Source organism: Erpetoichthys calabaricus, chromosome 6 (assembly GCF_900747795.2).
Source record: "Erpetoichthys calabaricus chromosome 6, fErpCal1.3, whole genome shotgun sequence".
Classification (NCBI taxonomy): Eukaryota; Metazoa; Chordata; class Cladistia; order Polypteriformes; family Polypteridae; genus Erpetoichthys; species Erpetoichthys calabaricus.
This window is the reverse complement of record NC_041399.2, coordinates 72,416,882-72,432,749: the sequence shown is the minus strand read 5'-3', so window position 1 is coordinate 72,432,749 and position 15,868 is coordinate 72,416,882. Positions and strand designations below refer to the sequence as shown.

The following is a 15,868-nucleotide window of genomic DNA, read 5'->3' as shown; positions in this document are numbered from 1 at the left end:
AACTACTAGTGACTTTACAAAATACTGTATCTACTTGTCACTTAAGTGGAATAGATTTTAAATAACATGGAGTATTCAAAAACAACACACAGAAAACCAGTCAAATGTTAACAGTTTTCCTCACTATTTTCCACATAGATATGATATAGCTGTGAAACAAATAATAAAAGTAAATCATTTAACAATAATAATACTCATTTACAAGCTTAATTTTTTGCTATACTGTAATTCTGTAAATATGTCATGCTGATAAAATTATATATATATATATATATATAGGGGCGGCACAGCGGCTCAATGGTAGCGCTGCTGCCTCGCAGTAAGGAGACCTGGGTTCTTTGACCTTGCCCAAAGAAGCAGATACCGGTCCTGCTGATGGGTTAAGGACCTTCTATGGCCCTGTAAAGCTCTCCTAGAGTAAATGTCATATGTATTTGTCTCTTTCTTTTTTTCTCAGTGCTGCATTGACATCGTGAACCAGAAGACGTGAGCTTATTCAGTACGAACAGGAAAACACAGTTGGCCGGTTTCTGTGTGCTACAACATGCTTGATCTGGTGGCGATGAATGCACATGTACTGTACAAGGCATGCACAGGATCCACTGAGAAAAGAAGAGTGTTCTTGGCTCACCTTGCAGAGGAACTTCGTCGTCGCTTCCTTTAAGAAAAGACGATGGAATAAGAAAAAGAGGATGCAACAATGACAAGCTTCTGTTCCAAGACCGCCACTTCCCATAGGAAAGCAAACTCAGTCAGTGTCAGGTGCCCCTTCAATGTAATAGGAACCACAGCATAGAGAGAAGTGTGTACATTGCAAGAGGTACACATGTTGTAAATGTAGGAAGAACAGTCCTTAGGTGTGTGGGAACTGTTAACATTTGAATTTGATGATTGTATATAGCGCGGAACTGACCTCTCTGTACTATTCTTTCCTCTGCATGTCCTGGAGTACAAAAGAAACATCACCATGCACCAAAATGTGGAGATTGGGCAAGATCGGAAAAAAAAACTCGGTCACTGATTACAACCTTAAAAAGGTATGCAAATGAATAAGAATAATATGAATAATGTTGCATCAGTGTCACAATGTTTTCTGAAATGTACTATACAGGTCCTATGGTGGGCTGGCGCCCTGCCTGGGATTTGTTCCTTTTTTGCGCCCTGTGCTGGCTAGGATTGACTCCAGCAGACCCCCGTGACCCTGTGTTAGGATATGGCGGGTTGGAAAATAACTGACTGACTGACTGACTCTACAGGTCATACAATGAATTATTCCAAATATCATATATACCTATGTCTCTTTTTTTGTCGGCGTGGCTTTGACATCATGGACCATAAGGTGCATACTAACTCAGCTTGAGCAGAAACACTCAATAACACTGGATAAAAAAATTTTAAGTGACAATGAGATACCAAAAAGGCATGATTCACCAGCATTTGTGTGTCAGCATTTATCCCTCCATATCAGAGAATTTCCAGTTCTATTGTCTCAAAGCACCACTCACATCCACAGTTATTCGCAGTTTCAAATAAATATTAACAGCGTCAGATCTGGGGTGGGGGTTTGGGGTGGGGGGGTGTATCGTGATCATGACTGAGAAAATAAAAGTGAAATAAAAAATGCTAACTTTTACAAGTACTATAAATTTAAACCAGCTGTTACAGACGCAAATCAAATGTATGTTTTTATTGTATAAAATTAACAATAAGAGCAGCTCACCACTCAAAGTGGTAAATTTGCGAGGCAGCCAGTATCGAACCAGCAACCTCATGATTACAAGTCAGCTGATCTTACCACTGGACTACAGAAGCTGTCGTATTATACTTGTACCTTTTGTGAAAGTGTTTATTTGATATTTGGACTTCAGCCTTCATACATTATACAGTTCATGTCTAAATTTTGTCATTTATTACTAAAACATGAAAAATGTTTCTGTTTCAACGATATGTTTACATATGACAATATATTATTTACCCTCAACAACTCCAGGCAATTAACTCCAAGGTTCTCAGTGCTCAGTGTTTCTTTGTGAATTGAGCTACGGTGATGGGTGAGGGGATGGGATTGTAGGCTGCTTGCTGTTTTTGTTGATCGACACATTTACAAGACAAAAGATGCTGACGGAGAGGTGCAAAGGGATTTAAGGTGGGCCGGGTTCTTTTGAGCAGTATATATATATATATATATATATATATATATATATATATATATATATATATACAGTATATACTGTATACTGTATATGCCATTCTGGGCTTAACTATGCTGTCTTCTAACCCTGGTGATACATACAAACACTCCTCTTCTCCTGTGTATCTTTTTTGCTTTCTCTCTGTCTCTCTTGAGTATGACCTGCTGAGCCTACTGCAAACTGTTTTACCAACTCACTGAGTGTGCTTACATGTGCCTTAATACCTCGGTTATTTACAGAAACCTGGTTTCTAAAATGCCATATAATCACTTTTTCCATTTAAAGAAACCGGGTTATTCCTTTTAATATTGTAAATAATCTGTCTCAATATTTCAGAAATTGCTAAATTTATGTCTATGAACTGAACATACAGTGCACAGTCTCGGGAGCAGTGTTGGAGGGAGGTAACACATTAAAAGTAACGTGCGTTACATAGTCCGATTATTTCTTAAAGTAACAAGTAATGTAAAGCAATACTTATTTTATTGAAGGAAAAAGACCTGCATTGTTATTATTCTAGCAGTACTGGGTCTAAGGCAAGAAGCCAACGTACTGGTACATCGCTCCTTTGCAGAGCTTAATCACATAGCCATGCAGAAAAGCGTGTGCTGTCTGCAATCCCATAACAAAATCATACACTATCAGTTTTGTTTTAATCCGGCTATTCGTTACAAATATGTTGAAACAGTGTGACTGGATCATTCAGTGGTCAGCACTCATACTGCAAATCATTGGTGGCTCGGGTTGGTCAAGGATGTAAAAAGGGGATAGACTTAACTCACTTCACATGAAGGACTAAGTGTATTTATAAAACACAAGAAAATTATTACAGGCTTCATGCATGTTTTTGGATTCATGGTGACTGATGTGGATTTTTTACAATTACTTTTGAGCAGTTCTGCCTTAACTGGGCTACATGCCTTATCCTGGTTTTGAGTGTGCATATTGTGATGGGCAGCTGGCACCCTTGAACAGGGGAGAGAATGTGCTCAGGGAATTATTACTCATGAATCACTAGGTGGCAGCCCCCCTGGGTTGCTACAACTTCTCAGATTCCCACAGGGCATTTTGGGAATTGGAGTTTGGTGATGGGTTTCAGGGGTGCTGCCATGGGGCGCTGAAGGATCTCCTGAGACCTATTCGGGCCCCCACTTTACCTACTCTCGGGGATTACATAAAAGGAGCCAGCTGTCACAGCTCCAGGAGCCAGATTCGGGAGGAAGGTGACAAAACTTGTTGGAGGAGGAGTGGAGGCGGACAGAGGCAGAGAGAGAGAGAGAGAGAGAGACAGAATGAAGAAAAAGAAGAAAAGACTTTATTATTTTGTGCTTGTTGTACTGTGCTGGATGGTGGGAAACATTTCAGGATGCATTTCTCACTAAATAAAGCCCTGTGTACTGTGGAAAAATTATGCCTGTGTCTATCTGTGTTGGGTTAGGGGAGCTGGAGTGACCCCCGCAGGTAACAAGTGGTGTAGTCAACAGGTTTCCTGGACGTCTGCCAGGTAGGAACCTACATTTTAATATACCGTATTTTTCGCACCATAAGACGCACTTTTTTTTCCCCAAAAAGAAGGTTGGAAATGTCTGTGCGTCTTATGGAGCGAATATTGTGTCACAGACCACAGAATGTGTATTACCTGACAAAAGTCGACATCCAGGGGTAGAGGGCGACAAAACTCACTGTTACGTTACAGGCATTCCCTCTGTGCTTGGAGGAATGTTAGACTCATTGACTCGGCATCTAATTCTTGCGTGTACGTGAGTTGTGAAATGTAAACAAATGTAAACAAAGGCAAGATGGTATCGACATCTCACGAGGAAGCAAAGCGAGTGCAGAAAACAAAATACTCAGCGGACAATGTTTTGCGCATTATCACTGAGTTGGACTCTGATTTTTCAGAATATGATTTTGTTGAGAGTGATCAGGAGATCGAACAAGAGAGTGAGGAACTGGCATCAACTGATCGGGACACCAGCCGATGCCGCCCCAGCTAAGCGCATTCGTGCAGCCGATGCACCTATGGCAAGGTTCGTGTGGGAGGAATACCTAGACATTGATCCGTGGGAGCCAAACTGGCTACCGGACTTCACAAGACAGTATGGCTTGCTGTTGGACTCGACAGATTACCAGCCGCTGGACTACTTCAGGCTGTTCTTTCCTGAAGCTGCATTTCAGCTACTGTCAGACGAGACAAACAGGTATGCAGAGCAATTTTTGAATCGAGGGCTGTGCTTGCACCGCATTCTCGTTTTTCAAACTGGAAACCCACAACAAAACACGAGATGAAGGGCTTTGTGGCATTACAAATATAGATTGGACTAGACTGGCGATATAACTTCAGGGAGCATTGGTCCAAACATGCTTTGTCCCCTGGTGGCTTTGGACAGGTTATGCCGCGTGATCATAGGTACGTGCTCCTGCAAAGTGACTGTGAGCAACTGAGCTTCATAAATTCTGACAATGAGGAGTTCTTGGGGTTTCCATAAAACTAGAAGAGTGCTTGAACCTTAAAGTCTCTCCTTATTTGTTAATGACAGTGATGATGTTTCTTAATACCGCTGTTGAATTTACATGGTTGAAATATTATTCTGCTATATTTTATTAAACATATTAGTACACCATTTGGTTCAGAATATTTTTTTTCTTGTTTTCCTCCTCTAAACCTAGGTGCATCTAATGGTCAGGTGCATCTTATGGAGCAAAAAATACGGTATGTGGCAAATCCCGACACAGCAGCGCATCTGCACACACCGTGGCAGCACACACAAAAAAAAATGTTCCACCCTGATGGGAAAGAGAAGGTCCAGGTGGTCTGGGGTTGTAAAACCGACATTGGGAGCGTCAGGGCTGGTCAGAGGAGACGATCACCAGACAGCGGGGTTTGATTGGAGGTATTTGCCGGGCCTAGGGCTGATATACCCCAGGATTCTAATTCGCTTGTTCCGTGCTCATGCCTCCTAGATGGAGATTATCCGGACTTCCGCTGGTGGCCAAAGAACGTCCGCAGTTATGACGATGACTGTGCAAGCTTGGACGGCTTGATCAGACAAGACCTCGCCCTGCTGTTCATCCAGAAGGGTCATGTGTCCAGTCCAAAGGACCCAGAAGACCTCTGGAGTGACAAGTGGCCCTCACACGGCCTGGAGCATTACCCCATGTACAGGATTCTGCAAATGGGGGAGGGGGTGATGAATTCTTCAACAACCTTCCCCGAAGCAGGTAAGGGCTTGGGAAAAATGTGCCAGAATCCCCCAGTAAATTGGTAGAGGTGGGGCCGTCTGGCCAGGTGGATGGCCTTCCAAAGCTCGCAAGGCACCCAAAGGACCATGCTCAGGAGAAGTGCAGGCTCAATGGCTCACAGCTGCCAGATAGGGACTGTCCAAGTAACTCTGTTGTTGAGGTACGGGAACTGGAAAACCTGCTTCAACCCTTACGTACTCTTTTACAGACCTTCGGCCTTTTAAAGAAGGCAATCGAGGCATTGAAGAGGATGGCCGAGGTACCCCTGGAGATGGTGCAGGACTGTCTGAGGAAGCCCGGCGCAGGACTCTCCATAATGGCAGATGCAGTAGTACAGGTGAGTAACTCCAGTACTGTACAGGAATATGGAGCTAGAAACGAATTATCCTCGGACTGTTCAAAAGGGACAAGAGTGTGATGACTGACCACTTGTTGGTGGGGAAGAAAGACCAAGGGCTGGACAAGACAGAGTGGCTTGTTGGTGCCAACAGCTGGGCTGTCCAGCCTCCTACCAAACTGATGGCAGACACACACAAACCTATAGGGATACAGACCGTATGGGATCTCTCTTTATCTCATAGAGTGACTCAGACTGTGGCTGTACGCCAGAGCAGAAAGGAGGTCCCTGGAAAAAAGGTCTCCTAACAAAACAGTGCAGGATCCAATGTGCTCATGTGCATCAGAGGGCTCTCCACCAGCTGAGCATGAGGAAAAACAGGAATTCTTGTTCTGCTTCCATAGTTGCCTGACGCAAACTCCAGGCAGGGGGCGGCCGTGCTATGAATGCTGCCAGCCAGGCCATGGCTGGAGACACTGTCCATGGCAAAAAAGAATGTCATAAGGCAAGACCTGCACAGCGTGTATTTCAGAGCAGAACCATGGACTGGCTGACAATGACAATGCCTTCTGGAAGAGACAATTTTTGTGAGATGAGACGCTTAGTCCCACAAGGCTCAGTTGGTGTTTGGGGAGCTCGAGTGCCCCCTGCAGGCCACAATCTAAACACAATTATTTTGAGACTGTTTGGTTGTTTAATAATATTTTGGTGAATGTGTTTTTTTCATTTCTGTTTCCACAGAATTAAGGTTTGTTTGGATGTTTACTGTTTCTCTTTAATTTTACTGATTTCATTTGTTGGTGAGGATCTTGAGCTATTGATTAGGACATTGTGCCACATCGTATTTACCATTGTCCATTGTATTTTTAAGATGTGGAACTGCCACAAACTCTCATCTAAACTTTAGATGTTTTAAAATTAAACAAAAAGATGAAAACAGCAGGTTTCCGTGTGTATTAACTTGTATCAATTGCAAAAGCTTGCCCACTGCTTATTTATATTTTTGTTTTTGAACTTAACATATTTAAACTCTTACCTCTCAGTTTTTTTAATGGCACTTACAGCTTTTTATGAAGAGAACGTCATTTTAGAAGTTCCGGCGCTGCCGAGAGTGGCAGCCTTTTCAGCAGCTCCGTGTATGACGGTATGTGTATGTGTACTTTTCTACTTTTATTTTTCTATATTTATTGATCACTCCTATCACTTTATTTTATGTGGATTTGTTCCCTGGACACACTTACTTTTACAACGTGGGCATGGATTTTTACACGCCGAGACTCATCTATTCAAGTACTCAACTTCGAGTGCTGAGAACAAATGCCAGTGCCGGTGTGGTTCCCTATTTACCCGACGAGGTAAGAAGGCAGTATCGTGGCAGCAGAGCTGGCACTAAGCTAAAAATGAAGCGGCTTGCGAGAAAGTGGCGTTTTAAGCCTTCGGTGCCTTCTGTGATTCTAGGGAATGTGAACTCAATCTCAAATAAGATCGACGAACTGGCTGCGCTGGTGAAAAATGTCAGAACCTACAGAGAATGCAGTTTGTTGTGTTTTTGCGAAACGTGGCTAACTACCACCATCCCAGATGCTAACGTGGAGCTACCCGGATTTAGCACAGTTAGAGTGGACAGAGATGCAAGTACCTGTGGGAAGCACAAAGGAGGAGGACTCGCTCTCTATGTTAATACACGGTGGTGTAACTCTGGACATGTTAACGTCAAAATCTCCACTTGCTGCAGGGACATCGAACTGTTGGTCGTAAGTTTGCGTCCCTACTACTTGCCCAGAGAGTTTGGACTTGTCATTGTTGTTATTGTTTACATCCCTCCTCGGGCGGATGTGGAGATAGCGAGTGACATCATCCATTCTGCTGTTGCTAAGTTACAAACGCAGCACCCTGAGGCGCTTGTGCTAATCGCTGGAGACTTTAACCATGTGACGCTGGACAAAACATTACCTGCCTTCTCCCAGTATGTGGACTGTGACACCCGGGGAAATAAGACTATTGATTTACTGTATGCAAACGTTAAAGACGCATACAGCACCACCCTGCTGCCTGTGCTTGGGAAAGCAGATCATAACCTGGTTCTGCTTCAGCCTCACTACAAACCAAAAGTGAGAGTCCTACCTGTAACCACACGATCATTCAGGAAGTGGACCCCGGAGGCTGAGAATGCTCTGAGAGAATGTTTTGGAACAACAGACTGGGATGTCCTGCAGGGATCACATAGTGAGAACATTGAGGAAGTTGTTGACTGCACTACTGACTACATCAGCTTCTGTATGGACATTGTAATTCCAGTAAGAACTATACGCTGCTATGCTAACAACAAGCCATGGATTACAAGTGACATCAAGGGCCTTTTGAACCAGAAGAAAAGGGCTTTTAAAGGCGGTGATCAGCATGAGCTCAAGCGTGTGCAGAAGGAACTCCGAGTCCAGCTCAGGGCGGCGAAGGAGCAGTACAGGAGAAAGCTAGAGCAGAAGTTGCAGAATAACAGCATGAAGGAAGTGTGGGATGGGATGAAGATCATCACTGGCTGCAGCTCGAAGCGGGGGTGCCACCATCGAGAGAGACGTGAAGAGAGCAAACCAAATGAACAACTTCTTTAACAGGTTTGTCCACCCTAACCCACTCTCACTCTCACCTCGGAGTACTGCACCCTCCACACATCCTTCTGCTGATACCAGCATAGGAGAGACATCCCCACCCATAATTACAACAGCGCAAGTGAGCAGAGAGCTGAGGAGACTTCGTGCCAGCAAAGCAGCGGGTCCAGATGGAGTATTGCCACGACTGCTGAAGGTCTGTGCATCGGAGCTGGGGGGTCCTCTACAGCGCATCTTCAACCTGAGCCTGGAACAGGGGAGAGTCCTGAGGCTTTGGAAAACATCTTGCATCACCCCAGTCCCAAAGGTATCATGTCCTAGTGAGCTGAATGACTTCCGGCCTGTTGCTATGACGTCACATGTGATGAAGACCATGGAGAGGCTGCTGCTTCACCACCTGAGGCCACAGGTTCAACACGCCCTCGACCCTCTGCAGTTTGCATATCAGGAGAAGGTGGGAGCGGAGGATGCCATCATCTATATGCTACATCGATCCCTCTCTCACTTGGACAGAGGCAATGGTGCTGTAAGAATTATGTTTCTAGACTTCTCTAGCGCCTTCAACACAATCCAACCTCTGCTCATTAGGGACAAGCTGACAGAGATGGGAGTAGATTCATACCTGGTGGCATGGATCGTGGACTATCTTAAAGACAGACCTCAGTATGTGCGTCTCGGGAACTGCACGTCTGACGTTGTGGTCAGCAACACAGGAGCGCCACAAGGGACTGTACTTTCTCCGATCCTGTTCAGCCTATATACATCGGACTTCCATCACAACTCGGAGTCCTGCCACATGCAAAAGTTCGCTGATGACACTGCTATCGTGGGCTGCATCAGGAGTGGGCAGGAGGAGGAGTATAGGGACCTAATCAATGACTTTGTTAAATGGTGCAACTCAAACCACCTACACCTGAACACCAGCAAAACCAAGGAGCTGGTGGTGGATTTTAGGAGGCCCAGACCCCTCATGGACCCCGTGATCATCAGAGGTGACTGTGTGCAGATGGTGCAGACCTATAAATACCTGGGAGTACACCTGGATGATAAATGAGACTGGAGTGCCAATACTGATGCTCTGTGTAAGAAAGGACAGAGCCGGTTATACTTCCTTAGAAGGCTGGCGTCCTTCAACATCTGTAATAAGATGCTGCAGACGTTCTATCAGACAGTTGTGGCGAGCGCCCTCTTCTATGCGGTGGTGTGCTGGGGAGGCAGCATTAAGAAGAAAGACGCCTCATGCCTGGACAAACTGGTGAGGAAGGCAGGCTCTATTGTTGGCATGGAGCTAGACAGTTTGACGTCTGTGGCAGAGTGACGGGCGCTCAGCAGGCTCCTATCAATTATGGAAAATCCACTGCATCCACTAAACAGTGTCATCTCTAGACAGAGGAGCAGCTTCAGCGACATACTGCTATCACTGTCCTGCTCCACTGACAGACTGAGGAGATCGTTCCTCCCCCAAACTATGCGACTCTTCAATTCCACCCGGGGGGGTAAACGTTAACATTATATAAAGTTATTGTCTGTTTTTACCTGCATTATTATCGATCTTTAATTTAATATTTTTTTTTGTATCAGTAAGGTGCTGCTGGAGTATGTGAATTTCCCCTTGGGATTAATAAAGTATCTATCTATCTATCTATCTATCTATCTATCTATCTATCTATCTATCTATCTATCTATCTATCTATCTATCTATCTATCTATCTATCTATCTATCTATCTATCTATCTATCTATCTATCTATCTATCTATCTATCTATCTATCTATCTACTGCCCTTGAATCAGTTCTTTCAATTTGGATACCATGCAACTATCATTTTGAATCACCAAGAAATGGGGTGTATTTTCAGTCCTTCATTACCTGAGGTAAATGTTCTTTCTGTGGCGCAGATAAACATACTTTGATCAATTTCACTACCCAAACTCCTTTGAAGCTCAGGTGAAGATACACAAAATAGTGCTTTCTTATAAGCCTTTCTCAGTACCATTGTTGTACTAAACTATTAGACTGATTGTGTGCTCAATTTGTTTTGCCCTCTGTCAGACCTATTTGTTAACAGTCTCTCTCTAACCACAGGTCTTTTGTTGACAGGAAGCTTTTCTAATGGTGGCACATTTTCTATAAACAATAACACTGTCATGCACAAAACCCCAGCGGGGTTATTGTTCCTGATACTGTTATACAATTCTATAATACCATCTGTGCTATCTGTCATACTACTGTATATTCAAAGCTGTTTGAATCGTTACACTTGTCCGTGCTTTCAGTGAATTGAACAAAGACACAAACTCTTAAGACCAGCAAGTCTATTCTAAAAAGCAAACTATGCTGTCACTAACTGAGAACTGTAAGAATATATACCTAATAAATTGACTTGCATGTGAATGTATTTATATAATATGAACTACAGGGACATTCTCGAGTAATCCCCACATCCAAAACACCAACACAGGAGTTTAAAATGACAAAAAAGGGTTTTATTAATAACATACTGAATAAATAACACAAGTGAACAACAAAGTACAACAAAAAAGAAAAATGATAAACACCTCTGCCCTCTGGGCCTAGCTAAACAGCAGTAACCCCTGACTATTCTGTCAGTGGTGTTCTCCCTGCTAATCTTCAAATACTATGGCCTCCTTCCTCTGACCAGCACAGCCCTTATTACTAGCCAATTCCCATCTCTAAGCTCACCAGACCAAGAGAAGAAAGTTGTTTTATACTGTGCCCCAGATTGCTTCTAGATACCCTGGTGTTAGCACTTCCAGGGACTCTGTTGCTATCATCAGTCTTTCATGTCGTATAGCAGCAACTAGTCCTACCAGCAAAAGGTGTTACTGCTGAGACGGCCTCACTGCATATGCATACTGGATATGGCCGGGCAGATTGTTAGTCTTTCCCAGTACACTTGTTAAGACACATTACTCCATTGTAGCCTGGTGAACCTCAAACACAACAACAGAGCTTCCGTTACCACATGGGGACCTTATGTGATCCCCTTCCCTGATGGTATTATCCTGTTGTAATAAGGGTATCACTACTTAAACTAACTTCATAATAATTATAAATTAACATATCACTTCTCTTGATAAATACTACAGTGATATGAGCAAATCCATCCTCTGGGAAAACCATAACTGGTGACTCAGAGAACGTGTTACCCACAATTCTTTTTGTTGCTCCATATTCCAATCTTTAAATAATAAACAAACTGTCTAAGTAGAGATTCTACTTTCTGCTAAGCTGATTTTAAAAAACATATCAACAGTAAGTTATTTGAATACACTTTAACTGTACTACAGATGAATATTATATTTCATTATGTGATTATATACAAGTAAATTTGCTCTATGCATCCTAGGAACTATGAGGGCACAAATGCCACTCCTGGCATGATGAGATTGCAATAAATTAGGCAGTATGGATATTTTAAATGTGCACTAAGTATATTTCATTCAAAAGTAACTCATTTTAGAAGAAGCACTCCTTGTCACTGCAGATAGCCAAGTCACATTTTTAGAGTAAGCACTGTTTGAACACAGTACAGCATCTTCTATAGCATGCTAGTCACTCCTATAAGCAAAACCATAGACATGTAAGCCACCAAGTCTTAACACTGATAGATATTCATGTAATGTCTGTAAGATTTAAAACTTAAAAGTACACCATTAGCAAAATCTAACTTACCTTGCATAGTAGTCTCTAGGTGGAACAAGCTCCTGAAAGAACTGAAACTGGTACAAATAGAGTCCAATCAAGTGCCCTGCACTAAATATAGCCATTAAAACACAAAGGCAGCTGAATATCAGCGGGTCAAATGTTCGACAGAAAGACCACCATGTACACAACCCCAAAAATACGAAGAAATATACAGCTGAGGTCAAAGATGGTAACATGATACCTGAAACAAAAAGAAGAAACAATTAATTGATAGAAGGCATGCTGTACTGAATTTAGTTTTTTTTAAGTACTTGAAAGCATGGTTAAAATATATCATTTTAAGTAATAAAACCTCCTCAAAGTAAATCATTTTTGCAATAGCTATATGCATGGTACTGCTAAAACGTTCTCCAAATAATTAAAAAATGGGAACAGTTCCTTGATAGATTTTGAATCTTATTTGATTTAGGACCAGTAGTATTTCATGATTTCAGGCCATCTGGGCTCATAAATAGTACTGCTAACAGCAACTCAGCAGATCATTAATTTAATGAAACACTTTAGATTAAAACTGGAGAGCAAAACTCACACAGTTCAATTTTGGATATTGCTGAGATATATATGTGTATGTAATGAAAAACTAGACCAAAAGTCACAATACACCATTTATTTATAAGTTTGTGATTATTTGCAAAACTCCCTTGATAAAAAAACATTTTTTGTTTTAATATTGCATGTATTTTGAAAACTTGTTTAGAACTTCCTCTTAGATGTTTTAAACTATTTCCACAAATTTCAACAATGCACTTTATTAGTGATCTTAAACTACCAAGGTTTTTATGGTTTTCAGTATCTTCTGGTTTTCTGTCCAGTCACTATCTTAACATTGGGTTGTGTCACACTTCAGTTGCTTTTCTTACTGATTTAGATCTAAACATATTGGCCACTTTTCTAGATGCTATTAAAAAGCTCTATTCAAAAGTATACAATATATTTTAAACATGTCTGAAAGGTACATTTACTCATATACCCATCCTCACCAAATCAGAATGTATATGGCAGTTACTGAAAAACCACAAAATAAAATTAATGTAGAAATGGCTTATCTAAAACAGAAAAGAAAAAAGGGTTTTGGAGCATGGATTGAGTAATACCAATGATGAGACACTTCCACATATTCAGGGAGAAATAGAGACAGTGTTCCACAAAGTGATCCACAAAAACTAAATGAGTGCTTGCTAGGATTTGCTTATCAGAGCTTTGCAATAGTAAAAATGCCATTATGAAGATCTCGACTGTATGAGAGATTAATTTAAAGGAAAGCAATAATCACAGGAAGTCTATTATTTTGGATTTTAGGTTTTGTAGATCAGAATCTTAGGTTTGCAAAATAGCCTAGACTGAATGTCAATGCTGTCAAGCTATTTATGTTCTTACTGGTTTTTGCTGAAGCTACATTTACAACCTGTTGTATACCATTGTAAACCAATTTCAATCATTTTAGAAGTACTTTAAATAGTGATTTGTGACAATACAACTGAGAGGTAATCAAGGACAGGTAGTGTTAGACTATGTTTTAATACTTACAGATTAAACAAATTAATTATGACCATGCCCAAGACATAACATTCAAAACTCCCAGTGATGTCTGTTATGTTTCAGCCAGGATTTGTTGCCTGGCTTAGGTTTGTTCTAATTTGTTATATCTGATTTTTTTTGTCATAGGTTCTTTTTAATTTTGTAATTTTTATTAATATTATTTTGTTAAAATATTATTTAATATTTATGTATTATGCTTTTGACTACCCTTGTATTTCACAGGGTAGAACCCCAAGAGGAGAGGCACCATGACGTTAGTGTTGAAGCGCCACACTCATCATTTACATTCGGGCTGAGGAGTGTGAATCAATAGTATTACATACTTTTTACATTTTCTAGGTTAGTGTAAATTTTGCTTTAGTTTTTGGTTTCTGAATTATGGACTGGTCTTGGGATTCCATTAAGACAAACTGCTTTGCCTTATTTCATTTACTTTTCCTGCATCCTCGTTTTTTGAGTGTTTAATAACTTTTTTTAAATATAAAGCAACATTGTTTTGGTTTATCCTTCAAGCCAGAAGGCTTACATCTGTCTTCCCCCTTGAGGAGCATTTAGACTATTCAGAGTGTTTTTTAAACTTTCAAAGCCTGTCCCTCATTTTATGCCTGTACAGACAAGAAAGCCTACATTTTGAATCTGGGGCCAGGCTACCAGGAGTACTGAGACACACCCAGTAAAGTCTTGGTCAGGCTAATTTTGGGGTTTATTCACCTGTTTTTGACAATTTTATGTTGAGGAATCAAAACGTTTCCAATTATGACCCAGAAGAACATGCTGAGTTAATTTTATTGAGTAGTAGGAGTAGAATTTTTTGAGTAAGTATTAAAAGTCTTGAATTGAGATGATAGATATCACAAGACACAGTTCAGCTTTTCTAGTGCTCTGCAGTTTTTTAGTAATCATCCAGGCAATAATGTTACTGAGATAGGGGATAAACATACAGTATATATGGTTAATACACATACTGTTTTCTTATAAGCAGAATATATGGTCACATTCACAAAGCAGGCACGCTAAAAAACAACATTTAGGTATTGAACACTGTGGTGGATGGCCAGGGCCCTTACCCATCCGGGACCCCTAAGTGATGGATGGACCAGGGGGGAGAGAGGGCTCAGGACATTACATCCCCTAGTATGCTAGAGGGCAGCCATCCTGCATTGTAGTGGTTCCACGGATTCCCACAGGGCACACTGGGAGCTGGAGTTCGCTGCAGCCCTGTTGGGTTCTATGAATGACGCCGGGGTTGGTGTGGGATTGACAGAGCCTTTCATGGTGGGAAAGCTACCCAGAAGTGTTGCCAGAAGAAGATCACCAGAAACCTGGAGCACGTCCATTAAAGGAGCCAGCTGTCACTACTCTGGAAGGGGTAGGAAGAGGACGAAGTTTGCCAGGAAGAGGATGAAGTTTACCAGGAGTAGTTTAGGTGGAAGGATGAGAAAGAAAAGAAGGAAGAAAAGTGTGCTGTGTGCTCTGTCTGTGTTGGGTTTGGAAGCTGTGGGTCTCCTGCAGGCCACAACACACATGGACTAAGCATCAAATCTTGAGGTACACCATAGGAAAGAAATGCTTCAGAAAACTGGATTTAACACAAATCAATGAATGTAACAAAAGAAAAGTTGGAGTACTTTGAGGACCAGCATGTTTCAGTAAGTTAAAAATATTCTCTTCAGACACTTCAGCATGAGTGCTATTTTTAATAGTGTCAAAGGATACAGTGAATTCAATACACAGAAGCAGGTCCACAGATTATGACAATAGTAAAGAAAAGAACACTTCAAGTAAAATACATGTCACCCTTTAATTTCTTCAGTTTTTTGTATATTACATGCTGCATTATGGCAGGTTACCCACCTTAATTCTTTTTAAGTTAGGTAAGATAGGTGGCCTTTACATAAAGAGAAGAAAGAAATCCAAGTGTTATGATATTGTCTAGTATTTATCAGGATGCATTATGTTCATATTGGAAATTAACTTATTTATGTAAACAGAAATAATGTAAGAAGTCCCCTTCTTAACCAGGCTAAATATACTCAACTGAATTCAGCACAAATGGATAAATAAAATGGATTGATAAACACTAAGAAAATTTTTAGAAAATACATTGCAATCCATATTCAGTGATAGAATATATTTACATTCAGACTCAGTGGTCCAGTTTGCATGATATGGTAAGGCAGCTTAGCCAGGAAAGCAAATGATTTGTTAAGAATAATGGCAACA

The 15,868-nt window shown here is 41.3% G+C and overlaps 1 protein-coding gene across 1 annotated transcript in view; it reads right to left on the bottom strand.

Moving 5' to 3' along the window:
• The window catches only part of LOC114653397 (piezo-type mechanosensitive ion channel component 2), a 558,353-nt gene that overhangs the window by 152,852 nt on the left and 389,633 nt on the right, over positions 1-15,868 (bottom strand). The window contains exon 7 of the mRNA XM_051928878.1: positions 12,074-12,287. Within this exon, the coding sequence (XP_051784838.1) occupies positions 12,074-12,287 (214 nt within the window). The remainder of the gene's footprint in view (positions 1-12,073; positions 12,288-15,868) is intronic.